Below are 17,738 nucleotides of genomic sequence, written 5' to 3' on the forward strand. Positions count from 1 at the left end.
GCTCCAAAAAGCCATCTCAGACATTCCACAAACTCCTTTTCTTGCAACCCACTACCGACATGATTTTCCCAGTCCGCCTGCATTGAAATCCCCCATGATCACTGTGACTTTGCCATTCCTAAACATCTTTTCTATCTCCTGATGTATCTTGCGCCCCAGCTCCTGATTACTGTTGGAAGGCCTGTACACAAAGTATGGTTTTTTTTCACCTTTGTGGTTGCTCAATTCTGTCCACACAGATTCTACACCATGTGACCCTACTTTGTTTCTTCCTATTGATTTGATTTAATTTCATTTCTTACTAGTAAGGCTACCCCACCCCCTTGGCCCACGTGCCTATCTTTCCCATAAGATGTACATCCTTGTATATTCAGCTCCCAATCCAGATCCCCTTGCAGCCACGCCTCCGTGGTGCTTGCTAATCATACCTGCCAGTTTTGATCTGCGCCACAAACTCATTTACCTTATTCCTTATACTGCATACATTCAGATATAACCCCTTCAGTCCTGATGAGACGAAGCTGGGTGGCAGTGTGAAATGTGAGGAGGATGTTATGAGAATACAGGGTGACTTGGACAGGCAGGGCAGATGCAGTTTAATGTAGATAAATGTGAGGTTATCCCCTTGGGTGGCAAGAACAGGAAGGCAGATTACTATCTTAATGGAGTCAAGTTAGGTAAAGGGGAAGCACAATGAGTTCTAGGTGTTCTTGTACATCAGTCAATGAAAGCAAGCATGCAGGTACAGCAGGCAGTGAAGAAAGCTAATGGCATGCTGGCCTTCATAACAAGAGGAATTGAGTATAAGAGCAAAGAGGTCCTTTGGCAGCTGTACAGGCCCTGGGTGAGGCCGCATCTGGAGCACTGTGTGCAGTTTTGGTCTCCAAATTTGAGGAAGGGCATTCTTGCTATTGAGGAAGTGCAGCGTAGATTCACGAGGTCAATTCCCAGAATGGCGGGACGCGGGGCTATCATATGTTAAAAGATTGGAGCGTCTGGGCTTGTATACACTGGAGTTTAGAAGGATGAGAGGGGATCTGATTGAGGCGTATAAGATTATTAAGGGATTGGACACTCTGGAGGCAGGAAGCATGCTTCTGCTGATGAGTGAGTCCAGAACCAGAGCACACAGTTTAAAAATAAGGGGTAGGCCATTTAGAACCGAGTTGAGGACAACCTTCTCCACCCAGAGAGTGGTGGATATATGGAATGCACTGCCCCAGAAGGCAGTGGAGGCCAACTCTCTGGATACTTTCAGGAAAGAGATGGACAGAGCTCTTAAACATAGTGGAATCAAGGGTTATGGGGATAAAGCAGGAACAGGATACTGATTGTGGATGATCAGCCATGGATCATAATGAACGGCGGTGCTGGTTCGAAGGGCCAAATAGTCTACTCCTGCACCTATTGTCTACTGTATTAACCCACCCTCTTCTCATTTTCATTTGTTTTTCCAGTGTTCAATTGCTAGTCCTCTCCAAACACTCTGTGTTCTACTTCATCGGTCAAAGACATTTTGTCTCAAATCTTCGGGTAAAACGTCCTCCAAGGCAGACTTCGGGATACACAACAATGCACAATTGCTGAGCAGAGGCTGATAGCCAAGTTTGGTACAAATGAGGACAGCCTCAACCAGGATCTTGGGATCATATCGCACTAGAATTGATCCCATCACGCTATACATTCTGACATACACACACACACACACCCCCCCCCACCATGGGGTGAATTTGTATTGCAGGGCCTAACATCACGTCACCTCCTCTTTACACATATAAAACCATTAGTTCTCTCAAGACTGTGACTTCAAAAGGAATTTGGGGATTTACATATACATATTAAATCAATTAAAATTTAACAGCATCTCAGATTAAAGAATTAACTTTTTCTACGTTCCTTGTTGTAAGTACTCCTACCATCCAGAAATACCAGGTGAAGCAACAACTACAAAGTAACTATGTCCACCTACAGTATAAATCTTGATGCAAGGCAAAATCTTAGAAAAAGGGAAAACCCTACCTCCCATTACTGAGGGGCTGTGGAGAATGGTCAGACCAGTCTGACCGTTTGTCTGGCGAACGTGAACGACTGCGTAGCCTTGGTCTTTCATTTGAACGGTTGGAGTGATCAGATACCAATGAATGAATTTCTGAAATATCTAACGACAAAATTCATAGGTTATCTTGTTACTAGTGGAAAAGCTCAAAATACAAAAAGTCTATTCACTGATTTCACAAAAATGTACTTCTACAATAAAACATTTAACCTAGCTAAAATATTAAGTATCACCACATGGGTCATTTGAACATCAACTGTGTAAGTCTCAATGAGAACAATTTGCTTTCTGTTGGGAACAAAGCTGACGATAAAAGCCTGATATTTCCCAGTGCACACAGTGTTCCTCTGATGAGCAAATGCATTAAGGTTTAGGCTCAGTATGTCACTTGCATTGAAAGCTCTAAACAGTACGCAACTACAATACTGTCATTGAAAGACTTAGTTCAAACACTTACCATCTCTTTCAGAAGCATTTGCAGAAGGAATGCTATCATCCAAATCAGGCACATTGAGGAGAGTCGCTCTCTCATCTCTCTGTACAACCATTTTAAGTTTTCCCTTTGACCTCTCAATTAGCTTCTTTGCATCTCCCAGTGACATGTTTTCTGTAACAGTGCCATTGATCTGTAACAGAATGAAAGAATCACAATAAAGGAAGGAACCGGGGCCTGCACAAATAGCACAGTCTTTACCTGAAGGCAGCAGTGTGATACAACAGCTTGTTCTATGTACTAAGAGTTAAAACAGTACAAAATGTTTTCTTTGGTCTTCACTTACTGCAAACAAACATTCTCTTTCCTATCAGGAGTGCCTCCCCTCATGCGTATCAACACTAACTTCAATTACAGCAGTACAATGCCCTTTGCAACATAGAGATTGTTTAAATACAATTAAGATTAGAAAAGCACTTGTCAATTAATTTAACAAATCAAGATGCCATTTTCTGAGATAACAAAGTGTGAACCTGGATGAACACAGCAGGCCAAGCAGCATCTCAGGAGCACAAAAGATGACGTTCCGGGCCTAGACCCTTCTCTGATGAAGGGTCTCGGCCTGAAAGGTCAGCTTTTGTGCACCCGAGATGCTGCCTGGCCTGCTGTGATTCTCCAGCATCTGCAGTTCCCATTATCTCTGAACCCAAGATGCCATTTTCTGTTGAGCTTGGGCCATTACTACATTTTCAAGTTGAGAAAGATTTCGTCAACGTGCCCTTTAGTTGAATAAAACAGTGACAGCTCTTTAACTGCCAGAGACTTCAGACACAAGTTTCTCCCCATTGGAAATCACCAAAGACTGACTTCGGGTGTGTTCAGATGAATGAGAATTCTAACAGTTTTTCTTTTTTCTATTCTCTTACTGATCCCAGTTGCAAGTGCAAATTCTATTAACTTCAGTCAACCTCCAGCATCTCGCCTATTTCTTCACACATCAGGATAGACAGAGAAGTAGCAAATTATTTCATTACAAACTGAATCCAATTCTACCTGAGTCCACACTTGCTGCCTATCAGGAATGGCACTCAACTTTAATCTTAACTCAGAAATTGAGGCACATTCTGGATTCTTTCTAGGTACCTTGATGATGTCAACTAAGTAGGCCAGAAATAGGGTTGAAATTTGCTTGATCTACAGGGTTCATCTAGGTAGTGAATAAACTCATGTATGAGACCTGAAACAGTACAAGGAGATGAGAGACTCAGAGCAGCACAACATAACTTGTTGCAGCTGAGTGCTAGTGAGCAGCAGACTGGAGGCTGGAGCGGAACGGGACAGTTGTTGGATTGCAGTTTGACACAGGCAGTCAGACCTTGGGCGAAGCTGCTGCTATTTGAAATTCTTTACTGGACTATCCTGTCAATCCTTTAACTATGTCTAACTGTCTGATTTCTAACTTTGAGACTCTAAGTAATGCTACTACTTTTCCTTCTATTCCTCTTTGTATCCAAGAACTGTACCTAGATATTTGTACCCAAGATGATGCCGTTAGAGGCAGCCACTGCAAAAACGTTTTACTGTACTCCTGTGCTAGAACACATGTTACTTTAAAGGATATTCCATGTAGTCATCAAGAACACCTATTAGCTTTGCTTCAAGTGTTCTCTGAATAATAAGGACGGTGGATTCCTCAACAAATGATTTCTATTTAAGGATTTTTATCACCCACTTGGGACAAGTAGAAAGTGGTTTGAAGTTGCTTTCATCCAAAAGCGCAGTAAAAATATAGGATCAAGCCTTCCCTGCAGAACCACTCTAACATTGAGTAGGCAATGCGTTTTCAAAAATCAAGGTCTGCCCTTCAGATGTGATATCAGAAAGACAGACATTTTCACGTTCTTTAAGCTGGGAACCAAAGAAATGACCAACCTTCAATACTACATCTCCCTCATGAATGTTGCCATCCTTGGCAGCCAGCCCCTCTGATGAAATCTCCTTCACAAAAATGTGGCTCGCTAATCGCAGACCGTACTCTGTGAAAAACAACTGAAGTAATTCTTAAGAAATTGACATGGACAGAAACTTATACCTTGTTACACGGAGCAGGACGCAAGGACAAGAATTCTTCAGATAAACAGTTTCAGAAGACAAAGAATCAAAATCGAATTTTGTAGACATCATGATCATAAAACTGTCTCCCATCTGTTTGGGAGAAGCCATCTTCTTCACATTCAGTGCTGATCTTTCTCCCCCCCCCCACTTCTACGAAGCACAAAACATAATGTTAAGAGGCAGACACAGCAAACACCAGACAGGAACATTCCCTCCCAGTCGAGAAACACTTCAGCAGTCATGGTCATCCAGCCCCTCCGATCTACAGGTAAGCGCCCTCCAAGACAAACTTCAAGATGCACAACACAGAATTGTCAAGTAAAAACTGATAGCCAAGTTCTGTACACATGAAGATGGCCACAAATGTGATCTTGGGTTCACGCTGTGCTACATGTGAGCCCACCACACTGTTCTCCATCTGTAAAGCCTTCCTCACTATTCTGTTCTGACACAATTACTTTACTAAATTGTTATGATCTCTCTACCTTAGTTTGCACAGTTTTGGATTACTTATTATTTTGGTTCGACCTATGGCATGTAACTCATACCTATCATGTTATTCTAGTTGTTTAGTTTGTCTCCAGCACCACCTTATTTTGTAATTATCTCCCTGCCTCATTTAGTCATATTATAGGCCATCCTTTGCTGGTTATTCAGCTGGTGACACTTCACTCACACCGTCTAACACTTGGTCACCTGCACAGATTTATTTAACAATCCACTCACACCAGTTTTACGATCTTCTGATCTGTGCCCATAAATTCCATGCCTGTGTGCTCCCCTCTCTAACTGCACCTGACAAAAAGGGGCTACACTCTGAAAGCTGGTGACTTCAAATAAATGTGTAAGTTGGACTAGAAGCTGGTGTCATGTGACTGACTCCCAGTCCACCTCAGTCCAACATCGACACTGGCACAGCCGCATAAAGGGGCCGTTACCAATGTCAGAAACAAATACATCAGAAAAAACATGAGCCCTGGGACAAACTGAGTTCTGTTTGAGCCATTTTACTCACACAAAGTAGGAAACCACTAAAAAAAGTCTATCTACCTCAGAAAGCATCGTGAGCACCAAGCGTAGCCCTGCATAAAACCTTATTTAAAAAAGGTACAATTTTATGACCATCCTGTGTGATACTAGCATCAACTGTACTCTATTGAATTCTTCCATTCTATAAGTTACAGAGTGTCAGGGGACAGTGCTGTTCTACAGTTTAGATTTTTACTTCTGATCACACTTGGGTATTCAGCCAGCATATCAACGTCCACCAACTCTTACTAACCAATGCTCTCTCCATCAGAAGAGCACTAGCCTGGCATTTGATTCTGAGGACAGTGATTTTTGAACAGCTCATCATGCATTCAGCATATATGACTGAAGGTGGTGTATTCTGACAATATGTTCAGCTATGAAAAGCATCAAGTCACACAGAATCCTGCTGACACCTGTTAAATAAAATAAGTTTCCAGCAATGGTTCCTGGGCAGAGGGCAGCCAACCATGATTTCACCATTGAGCACCACACAAGGGGTGTGGAAGATAATTATATCATTTTGCTACAATGGTATATTTACAGAAAAGATTATATTGAACATCTAACCCAGACCACCAACAGACAAGAAAAAAAAAGTGTTAAAACATACATCCATAACAAACATCTTTCCCAATGACCAGTTTGACAGTAATAGCTCATAGCTAAAAGTTTTTTTTTAAATTGTCAAGTTTGGTTTAAATAGAGAAATGAGCATTATTTCCCTAAACACCACAAAAAAACCTTTCTAAAACAGTCCAATCTCAATTCAAGTTAAGATAATTGTGCAGCTTTTTTCATTTCCTGATCAACATTCACCTTCACTCTTCCTAGATTTGACCAATGTCACTTTGATGGGCTTTGGTGGAAGATTTGATGACACTGATTGCCGCTCTGATCTTGGTGACAAGCTTCTCTCTCTGCTCCCTTCTCTCCTCCCAATGCTCCTCTCACTCCTCCTCCCACTGTAAGGACTCGGTCCACTCCGTCCACTTTTCCGATCATAGACTTCCTCTTCCTCGTAACTGTCATCCTCAGGCTCTGAAGTGGGCTGTCGATCTGGCTCTGGTCTCGAGGCTGGCATCTGAATTTTTCGTTTCCTTCTAATTGTCTGGAAGCATTAAAAAGTAAAATATTTGTTAGAACAAGAGTTCTTACTTTTCCTGCACTTACAGGTTTCCATTGAAATTCCTGTAAATTTTGATCAGTGGACAGTGCTCTTGACTTTAAGTCTGATGTGGAGCTGCATAATTATCTTGAATTGAGATTGGACTATTTTAGAAAGTTTTTTTGTGGTGTTTAGGGAAATAACGCTCATTTCTCTCTCTATTTAAACCAAACTTGATAAATTTTAAAAAATACTTTTAACTGAGGGTGTGGATTCAAGTGTTATTCAAAACATTTACATAAATGATCCATGTTGGCACTCCAATTCAGTACTGAGTGTTGCAATGTTACAGAATCCATATTTTGGATGAGATGTTAAGCTGAACAGGGCAATTGTTCCTTTTGTTCTGACCAACGAGTGTAAATATGCACTCAAAAGCAGATGAAGTTGTTTATTTCACTGCATGCAAACCTTGAGCTGTATTTCCTGTAGTAACTACACTGCAAGAACATATCAACAGCTGTAAAACATTTTACAAATACTCTGGAGGTAGTAATGGTAATATATAGACCAAACTGCAAATGACATTGTTCTCTGTCACGTTAAAGGAGTTGCTCTAACTTGGAAACTGTAAAACACCTTTTCCGCCAGAGTTAAGGAGGACAAAATTTCATCTACCAACAAGGGGTACCAAAGATCCTGTACCTGGGTGCCTTTGTATCTTAGATGGTGTCATACATGGTGACTTGTAAACTTTTCATTGTACTCATGAGAGTGCATGTGACAAATCTAAATTCAATTCAATTAGGCTATTTCATTCACGTACAACATTGGGAGACTAAATTCTATCTATTTCAGGCAAAGTGAAATTTGAATAATTCCCAATGAAATATAGAGAAACTCTCAAGTTGTATATCACATAACCACATGGCTTGCTCATGTAAGACAACAGGCAGTGCAGTCTGCCTCCTAAATCAACAGCTCCTGGTGTGCAGACATGGTGACCCTGGCAAGTTACTGCTCCTCGGGCCTAAAATATCTGCAGTGAAGTGCAGTACCTGCTACTGCTGCGTAAGTTCACTTATGCACTGAGTGGTATGTAGATCGCTGTCAGGATGACGGAGGTGAAGAGTGCGCTGGGGTGAAATTTACACCACTATAAACAAACTTGAGACAGAATACCTCAAGAACTTGATTATCACAGCCAGTAACTTCAACCAGGCTAACCTCAACCTCCCTTTCATGCCCCAGCAGAGGGCCAAACAATGCTTGCGGTCGGTAGGTCAGGAAGGCGAGGATCCAGTTGTAGAGAGTGGAGCAGAGACTTAGGCCTCAGTTCGGTTGGGATTGTAAAGTTGAAGGCAGAGCTATAGTGAATAAATAGAAACCTGATGTAGGTATCCTTATTATCCAGATGTTCCAGGGATGAGTATAGGTTTAGGGAGATGGAGCCTGCCAATGATCTTTTGCACCAAGACAAAGACGCAAGGGATTGAGGATTTATTTGCATTTGTTTCAAACAGATGATCCCCTAAACTAAACTTCTGTTAATCAAAGATAATCAGGTGTAGAGCTGGATGAACACAGCAGGCCAAGCAGCATCAGACGAACAGGAAGGCTGACGTTTCAGGCCTAGACCCTTCATCAAATGGAGGTGGGGGGGGGGGGGCGGGGGGGGGGTCTGAAATGAATAGGCAGAGATGAGGAGGCGGATAGAAGATGGATAGAGGAGAAGATAGGCGGAGGGGAGAGTATGGGTGGGGAGCTAGGGAGGGGATAGGTCAGTACGGGGAGGACGGTCAGGGGGGTGGGATGAGTTTAGTAGGTAGGAGATGAGGGTGGGACTTGGGGAGGGGGGGGTGGAAAGAGGGGACAGGTGGGAGGAAGGATAGGTTAGGGAGGCGGAGACAAGCTGGGCTGGTTTTGGAATGCGGTAGGGGGAAGGGAGATTTTGAAGCTTGTGAAATCCATATTGATACCACTGGAGCTGCAGGGTTAGCAAGCAAAATATATGAGGTGCTGTTCCTGCAACCTTCAGGTGGCATCATTGTGGCACTGCAGGAGATTCAGGATGGACATGTCGTCCAAGGAGTGGGAGGAGGAAGTTGAAATGATTTGTGACTGGGAGGTGCAGTTGTTTAGTGCGAACCAAGCGAAAAAACGTGTTCCGCAAAGTGATCCCCAAGCCTCTGATTGTGGCCTCCTCTGCTTCGGGGAAACCAATGGGAACAGTGGATACTGTACACCACATTAGCAGATATGCAGGTAAACATTTGCTTGATGTGGAAAGTCTTCTTGCTGCCCGAGATGGGGGTAGAGGGGAGGTGTAGGGACAGGTGTAGCACTTCCTGCTGTTGCAGGGGCAAGTGCTGGGTGTGATGGGGCTGGAGGGGAGCGTGGGATGGACATGGGAGTCACACAGAGAGCAGTCCCTCCAGAAAGCAGATAAAAAAAGGGTGGTGAGGGAAAAATGTCTTTGGTGGTGGGGTCAGATTGCAGATGCAAGCGTCGGAGGACGACGTGTTGGATCCGGAGGTTGGTGGGGTGGTACGTGAGGACGAGGGGTATTCTGTTTTGGTTGTTATTGCGGGGATGGGGTGTAAGGGATGAGTTGCCAGAATTGTGGGAGACATGGTCAAGGGCGTTGTCGAGCACAGGGATGGGGGGCAGGATGCCTCATCTTGGGAGCAGATGCGGTGGTGGCGAAGGAATTGGGAATGGCATTTCTGCAGGAAGGTGGGTGGAAGGACGTGTATTCTAGGTAGCTGTGGGAGTCGGTGGGCTTAAAATGGATAAATCGGTTTCCAGGTTGTTGCCAGGTTGCCTCATCCTGCCCCCTTGACTTGTTTGTCCGCCCTGGACTGACCTATTTCCCTCCCTACCTCCACACCTACACTTACCTTTCCTGGCTCCATTCCCACCTCTTTGACCTGTCTATCTCCTCTCCAACTATCTTGTCCTTTATCCATCTTCTATCCACCACCCCCTCTCTCCCTATTTATTTATTTCAGAACCACCTTCCCCTCTCCCATTTCTGAAAGAGGGTCAAGGCCCAAAACATCAGTTTTCCAGCTCCTCTGATGCTGCTTGGCCTATGTTCATCTAGCTCTGCACCTTGCTATCTCAGATTCTCCAGCATCTGCAGTTCCTACTATCTTCTGTTAGATCGAAGTTGATTGTTTAGTACAATTGCAATACAACAACTTGGGGGGTTCTGCTAATTAGGTTTACAGAGTACTGGATTCCATGTAGCATCTGCATTTCCATACTTCCTACCAGAGACAGAAGTCTTGAATAAAGATGTTGTGACATGAGAAATAGCATAATCCCAATTTTATAGCCTACAATTCCAACAAGTAAGTGAAAAAATACACACACACACACAATCAGCAAATGTATCTAAAAATCTTCATATTGGTTCCCATTGCCTACTAAATGCAGTGACAGCTTTCAATAAATTAATTGTCTGAACAGAATCAAAACTTCACAATTTTACTTACAATTTTTGCATTCTTTCCACTTTTCCGTAGCTGCTGGACAGCAAAAGCATGTTCCACATTATCCATTGAAACTCCATTAACCATCGCAACCCGATCATTCTCACTGCGAAAGAAAAATCAAAACATGAACTGATCCAAACAGTAGTTGCCAAACCACTCTAGATAGATGTATACAAATGTAAATTCTTCCATTTACTTCTTATGTTCACCTAGACACAAGATTTTGATTATTTTTCACAGCCTTTGCAAATATGGGGGAAAAAAAAAGTGCTTTTAACAACAGCCTTCTCATGGCCAGCCTTCATTTTGTTCGCTCAAGTCTTCAGTCATTCTGCAGCTGAATGAGTCAAGTTAGCATCCGTAGATGAAACAAAAGTTTCCTTGATCCAATCTGAGCATTCCCTTTAAAAAAGGATTGCATATAGTGTTACCGGAGTCTTATTTCAAATCCAACCCAAAATGGTGATACACTTGATAACTACAAGGGAGAGATGTCTCATTTGCAAAGATATTTCATGACAAAAGCTGTCCATTAAATAAACGAAGTTAGTCTACAACAGATTTGCTCAAAAATCAAATTATTGTTTACACTTAAGAGTCTTCTCTGCATTATAAACCTTTTAGTTTAACATCAGAACAGACTCAGTAGGCTGAGCCTGCGCCGCCACTGCTATTTGAGTACTTCAACATCCATTACCCACCTCATCCCTATAGTCCTGTACACTGTTGGTAATCAGAAATCTATCCATTGATCAATCTCTACTTTAAACATAGTCAAAGACTGAGCTTTCAAAGCCTTAAGTGGTACAGAATTCCAAAAGATTCGCAATCTTCTTCGACCTAAGCAGTATCACTGCCTTTAATTTCGAACTGGGCCTCCTGGTTCTCGACTTGCCTGCCATCTTGCCTGCATCTAACTTGTCTATCCCTTCAAAGTATTTTGTAAGTTTTAATGAGATTACCTCTTATTCTGTGAAACTCTAGAGTATACAGGCCTGGTTTCCCAATGTGTTTTCAGAGGGCAGCACCACCATCCTAGAACAAGTCTAGCAAACTGCTGCAGTACTCCCTCTACAGTAATAATACCTTTCCTGAAATAAGGAGACCAAAACTACATGTGGTACTCCAGTTGCAGTCCAACCAAGATCCTTTACAATCAGCTATCAACAAGGACACCAGGTACATCTACACTTTCCAACCACCTCCCATTTAAGAAATACTGCTAACAGTCAAGCAGCCTTAGTGAGAGGCAACTGACTGTATTTTCTTCATTTGTAATCTGTCAGTAGTGAAACAGAAGTAGAAATTGCTGGAGAAATTCAGCAGGTCTGGCAGCATCAGTGGAGAGAAAGTAAAGTTAATGTTTGAGTTCAGTGACCCTTCTTGAGAACACAATCAATAGCATTTTGATACATCTAATATTTAGCATTACTTGCTAACAATAAAGGCAGCATCACACAAGTTCATCAGGCAATACGCAAAAAGAAATAAATGCAGTCATCTGTACTCACTGCAGTAATCCTTCAGCAGGGCCTCCTTTCAAAACATCGGAAATTACAATTGAAGTTTCCCCACTCTGAAAATGTGGATTATCTTTTCCTCCAGATATGGCAATTCCAAACCCAAATCCAGGAGCCTAAAGTTCAATGGAAGGGGCAAACAACATTATGACATGCAACTGGCAATTTCCAATAATTATCCAAAACACAAAGACAGAAATTGCTGAAGAAAACTCAAGTTTGTCAGCCTCTATGGAGATGTAGTTCTGTTTTGAAGAAGGCTACTAGTCTTGAAACATTAACTGCTTTCTCTCCTTTGACGCAATTAAGCCTGCTGAGTTTCCCCAGCAATTTCTATAATGTTTCAGATCTTCAGCATCTGCAGTTCTTTGGTTTAATCCAGTAATTGCATTGTTGATGCAATGGTTAACACCTAATAACGTTGCCTCAAGTGTGCCATAATGCGAGAAACACCAAACCAGGTCAATGAATGAAAGGCAACAGCATTACTATCCCCTTTTCCACCATTTTTCCACCCCAATTGAATTTGTTCCTTGATGATCACATTTCCAAATACTGTGTCCAATTCCATCTGCGTCGCTTTTTGACTATTTGTTATCTGTAGTAATTATATTACTCAAATACTCAAGCAGATTAATTAGGATCAAAAAAGATATTGTCTGACAGATCATTCAAGGTGGGCAAGGGGGATTAAGCACTGGATGACAAGATGCTTTTCCAACTATGCTCATGCACTTGGAAGACTACAGTACAGTATCTGAACTTGGGTTTCTCTCAATGCATATTTTTTCACGCTGATCTGCTGTGAGACACAGACAGAAGTAGCAGGGGATGTCAATGGTTCCATCACGGCACGATGAAAACAAGATTCACACAGTAGATTTCCATGCCCGATAACAACTTCACCCAGGTTTAATAGCCATCTTCCAGCTTTTGGAAATGTTATTACAAGTCTACTGAAACAGGAGTGACCAACAACTGTGTCCAAGGTGGTTTGATCTTTCATGCAAATTTCATTACCCGCAGTTAAAGCAAAATGGTTAGAGCTGTAGTTTAGTCCACTGGACATGCATCCAGAGGTAAATGGACAAAAAACCATTTCAAACCTGAAGCTCTCGTGCGAAACAACTGAAGTGATACACTTGGAAAACCAAAAGCTGTTGAAGTAGTTTGAGAAGTCAGTAAAATCAAATTAATTCGCTTAAGGCAAACGTGATAAAAACACCAAATACTCAGTCTAAGTTAACAACATGCTGAGTGTGACCGGCAAAATTTGTTTAAAACAGGATTTCAGGCTTGAAATGTCAACTGAAGCTAGTACAGATGGCCCAACAGTGGAAGTACAAAGGCAGATCTCCTGTTAAAATGGGAGAAGTACAAAAATGTAGCTTATCAAGGCTGTATAACGGGGTACAGTACATTCAGTTATCCTCTAGTTTCAGCTCTCCATTTGAACACACAGGAACACATTTCTAAATGTGTGAAGTGGGTCTAATTCAGAGTTGACAGCATCTCCTTGTCCTAATTACAGCAAGCTCTTCTTGAGCAGAATGCAAGTAATTAGCAGCAAAGACTTACTTCAGTAAGTGAAAGCTACAACGCTAACCACCGTGTTTAGCCAGATCATTGAAGGATAAAAATCTCACCCACTCGATGCTGAAGTTTCTACACAGAATACAATTTCAGTTTCTGGAGGGAGGCTCAAACATGGCAACCCTGATCATTCAGTTAAAACATAGTAACCAGTCAGCAAAACCAGATTTTCAAAGCAGTTATTCTAAACAAAGAATTACAACACAATAGTTTACAAGACCAACTGAATACCCTTCCTCCCATTAATCTACCTTCAAATCCCCACCATACCATGTAAGATAGTCACTACAAAATAATCAAATTCAATGGAGATCTCAAAATAATCAATACTATCAAAACTAGCCCAAGATCATCGCATCTGGTTTACATCTTAAGTTATTACTTTCCACAGGGATTGGTGGTGGATCCATTTTAGTTTGTCATTTATATGTAAATGAATAGGATGAGAATATAGCTAGTACATAAAACATTACAGCACAGTACAGGCCCTTCAGCCCTCGATGTTGTGCCGACCGGTCATACCGATCTCAAGCCCATCTAACCTACATTATTCCATGTACGTCCATATGCTTGTCCAATGATGACTTAAGAGTACCTAAAGTTGGCGAATCTACTACCGTTGCAGGCAAAGTGTTCCATTTCCTTACTACTGAGTAAAGAAACTACCTCGGACATCGGTCCTATATCTTTCACCCCTCAATTTAAAGCTATGCCCCCTCGTGCTCACCGTCACTATCCTAGGAAAAAGGCTCTCCCTATCCACCCTATCTAAACCTCTGATTATTTTATGTTTCAATTAAGTCACCTCTCAACCTTCTTCTCGCTAACAAAAACAGTCTCAAGTCCCTCAGCCTTTCCTCGTAAGACCTTCCCTCCATACCAGGCAACATCCTAGTAATTCTCCTCTGCACCCTTTCCAAAGCTTCCACATCCTTCTTATAATGCGGTGACCAGAACTGTACACAATACTCCAAGAGCGTCTGCACCAGAGTTTTGTACAGCTGCAGCATAACCTCTTGGTTCCGGAACTCGATCCCTCTATTAATAAACGCTAAAACACTGTATGCCTTCTCAACAGCCCTGTCAACCTGGGTGGCAATTTTCAAGGATCTGTGTACATGGACACCAAGAACTCTGCTCATCTACACTACCAAGAATCTTATCATTGGCCCAGAACTTTGCCTTCCAGTTACTCCTACCAAACTGCATCACCTCACACTTGTCCGCATTAAACTCCATTTGCCACCTCTCAGCCCAGCTCTGCAGCTTATCTATGTCTCTCTGCAACCTACAGCATCCTTTGTCACTATCCACAACTCCACCAACCTTAGTGTCGTCTGCAAATTTACTAACCCATCCTTCTACGCCCTCATCCAGGTCATTTATAAAAATAACAAAGCAGTGCACCCAACACCGACCCTTGCGGTACACCACTAGTAACTGGTCTCCAGGATGAACATTTCCCATCAACCACCACCCTGTCTTCTTTCAGCAAGCCAATTTCTGATCCAAACTGCTATATCTCCCACAATCCCATTCCTCCGCATTTTGTACAATAGCCTACTGTGGAGAACCTGATCGAACGCCTTGCTGAAATCCATATACACCACATCAACCGGTTTACTCTCATCTATCTGTTTGGTCACCTTCTCAAAGAACTCAATAAGGCTTGTGAGGCACAACCTTCCCTTCACAAACCCATGCTGACTATCCCTAATCAATTTATTCTTTGCCAGATGATTATAAATCCTATCTCTTATAACCTTTTCCAACACCTCACCAACAACTGAGGTAAGGCTCACTGGTCTATAATTACCAGGGTTGTCTCTACTCCTCTTCCTGAACAGGGGAGCCACATTTTTCTATCCTCCAGTCGTCTGGCACTACTCCTGTAGACAATGGCGAGTTAAAAGATCAATTCCAAAGGCTCGGGAATCTCCTCCATGGCTTCCCAGAGGATCCTAGGATAAATCCCTTACAGCCCAGGGGAATTATCTATGTTCACACTCTGTAGGATTTCTAATATCTCTTCCTTGTGAACCTCAATCCCACCTAATCTAGTAGCCTGTATTTCAGTATTCTCCTCGACAACATTGTCATTTTCTAGAGTGAATACTGTCGATAAATATTCATTTAGTGCTTGTCCTATCTCCTCTGTCTCCACACACAACTTCCCACTACTACCCTTGATTGGCCCTAATCTTACTTTCGTCATTTTTTTTATTCCTTAAATACCTATAGAAAGCCTTAAGGTTTACCCTGATCCTATCCGCCAACAACTTCTCATGTCTCCTCCTGGCTCTTCTGAGCTCTCTCTTTAGGTCTTTCCTGGCTACCTTGTAACCCTCAAGAGCCCTAACTGAGCCTTCACATCTCATCCTAACATAAGCCTTCTTCTTCCTCTTGATCAGAGATTCCACCTCCTTCGTAAACCACGGCTCCCGCGCTCTACAGCTTCCTCCCTTACCTGACAGGTACATACTTATCTAGGACATACAAGAGCTTTTCCTTGAATAGGCTCCACATTTCTAATGTGCCCATCCCCATCCTATGCAACCTAAATCTTGCCTAATCTCATCATAATTGCCTTTCCCCCAGCTATAACTCTTGCCCAGTGGTATACACCTATCCCTTTCCATCACTAAAGTAAACCTAACAGAATTGTGAATGCTATCACCAAAGTGCTCACCTACTTCCAAATCTAACACCTGGCCAGGCTCATTACCCAGTACCAAATCTAATGTGGCTTCACCCCTTGTTGGCCTATCTACAAACTGTGTCAGGAAGCCCTCCTGCACACACTGGACAAAAACTGACCATCTATAGTACTCGAACTAAAGGTGTTCCCAGTCAATATTGGTAAAGTTGAAGTCCCCCATAACAACTACCCTGTCTCTCTCACTTGTATCGAGAATCATCTTTGCTATCCTTTCCTCTACATATCTGGAACTATTCAGAAGCCTATAGAAAACTCCCAACAGGGTGACCTCTCCTTTCCTGTTTCTAACCTCAGCCCATACTACCTCAGTTGACAAGTCCCCAAACATCCTTTCTGCAACTGTAATACTGTCCTTGACCAACAATACCACACCTCCCTCCCCTCCCCCGCCCCCCTTTACCATCTTCTCTGTTCTTACTGAAACATCTAAATCCGGGAACCTGCAACAACCATTCCTGTCCCTGCTCTATCCATGTCTCTGAAATGGCCACAACATCGAAGTCCCTGGTACCAACCCATGCTGCAAGTTCACCCGCCTTATTCCAGACTAATACAGATAAAGGAATGAGACTTTTCAACCTTTACAAAGCATTTAGCTAGAAACCAATAATATGCAAATCAAAATTAGACCTTACCTCATGTCACTAGACTTCTCAGATTTTGAGAAGTCTTGTTTGTTGCTCTGGTGTTGAAGTAGACACACTTCAAACCAACTTCATGCTTGCCGGTGCCATCTTGGTCCCTGAAGCTTTATTTCAGACCTCCCTCCTCTCAACCTTTTCTATACTCTAACGACAATTTTGGTTCCCATCCCCCTGCTGAATTAGTTTAAACCCACCCGAATAGCCTTAGCAAATTCTCCCCCCTCCCCCAACCCCAGGATATCGGTACCCCTCTGGTTCAGGTGAAGACCATCCGGCTTGCAGAGGTCCCACCTACCCTAGGAAGAGCCCCAATTATCCAAGAATCCAAAACCCTCCCTCCTGCACCATCCCTGTAGCCACGTCTTCAACTCCTCTCTCTCCCTATTCCTTGCCTCACTAGCATGTGGCATGGGCAACAAACCAGAGACAACAACTCTGTTCGTCCTAGCTCTAAGCTTCCATCCTAGCTCCCTGAATTTCTGTCTTAAATCCCCATCTCTCTTCCTACCTATGTCGTTGGTGCCTATGTGGACCACGACTTGGGGCTGCTCCCCCACCCCCTTAAGGATCCCAAAAACATGATCAGAGACATCACACACCCTGGCACCTCAGAGGCAACACACCAACCATGAGTCTCTCTCGTCCCCACAGAACCTGTCTGTCCCCCTAACGATGGGGTCCCCAATGACTACTGCTCTGCTCCTCTTCCCCCTTCCCTTCTGAGCAGCAGGGACAGACTCTGTGCCAGAAGTCACTAAGTTGGTGGATGACACCAAGATTGGTGGTCTAGTGAACAGTGAAGATTGTTGTCTAAGACAAAGATCTTGATCAATTGAGTCAATGGGCTGAAGAGTGGCAGATGGAGTTCGATTTGGATAAATGGGAGTTATGGCATCTTGTGAATACAAACAAAGGCAAGACGTATAAAACTAAAAGTAGGGCCCTGGGCAATATTGCAAAATAGAGGGATTTAGGGTTCAGGTACATATTTCTTTGACATTTGCATCATATATAGATAGGC

The 17,738-nt window shown here is 42.8% G+C and overlaps 1 protein-coding gene across 5 annotated transcripts in view; it reads right to left on the reverse strand.

Moving 5' to 3' along the window:
* tjp1a (tight junction protein 1a) overlaps window positions 1-17,738 on the reverse strand; it is a 174,442-nt gene that overhangs the window by 83,927 nt on the left and 72,777 nt on the right. For all 5 annotated transcript variants that reach the window (XM_059640092.1, XM_048520641.2, XM_048520639.2 and 2 more), the window contains exons 3-8: window positions 11,753-11,877; window positions 10,242-10,344; window positions 6,453-6,744; window positions 4,422-4,525; window positions 2,514-2,682; window positions 2,020-2,158 (exon numbers count right to left, since the gene is read on the reverse strand). In XM_059640092.1, the coding sequence (XP_059496075.1) occupies window positions 2,020-2,158; window positions 2,514-2,682; window positions 4,422-4,525; window positions 6,453-6,744; window positions 10,242-10,344; window positions 11,753-11,877 (932 nt within the window). The remainder of the gene's footprint in view (window positions 1-2,019; window positions 2,159-2,513; window positions 2,683-4,421; window positions 4,526-6,452; window positions 6,745-10,241; window positions 10,345-11,752; window positions 11,878-17,738) is intronic.

The sequence above is a fragment of the Stegostoma tigrinum genome, chromosome 36 (assembly GCF_030684315.1).
Source record: "Stegostoma tigrinum isolate sSteTig4 chromosome 36, sSteTig4.hap1, whole genome shotgun sequence".
Classification (NCBI taxonomy): domain Eukaryota; kingdom Metazoa; phylum Chordata; class Chondrichthyes; order Orectolobiformes; family Stegostomatidae; genus Stegostoma; species Stegostoma tigrinum.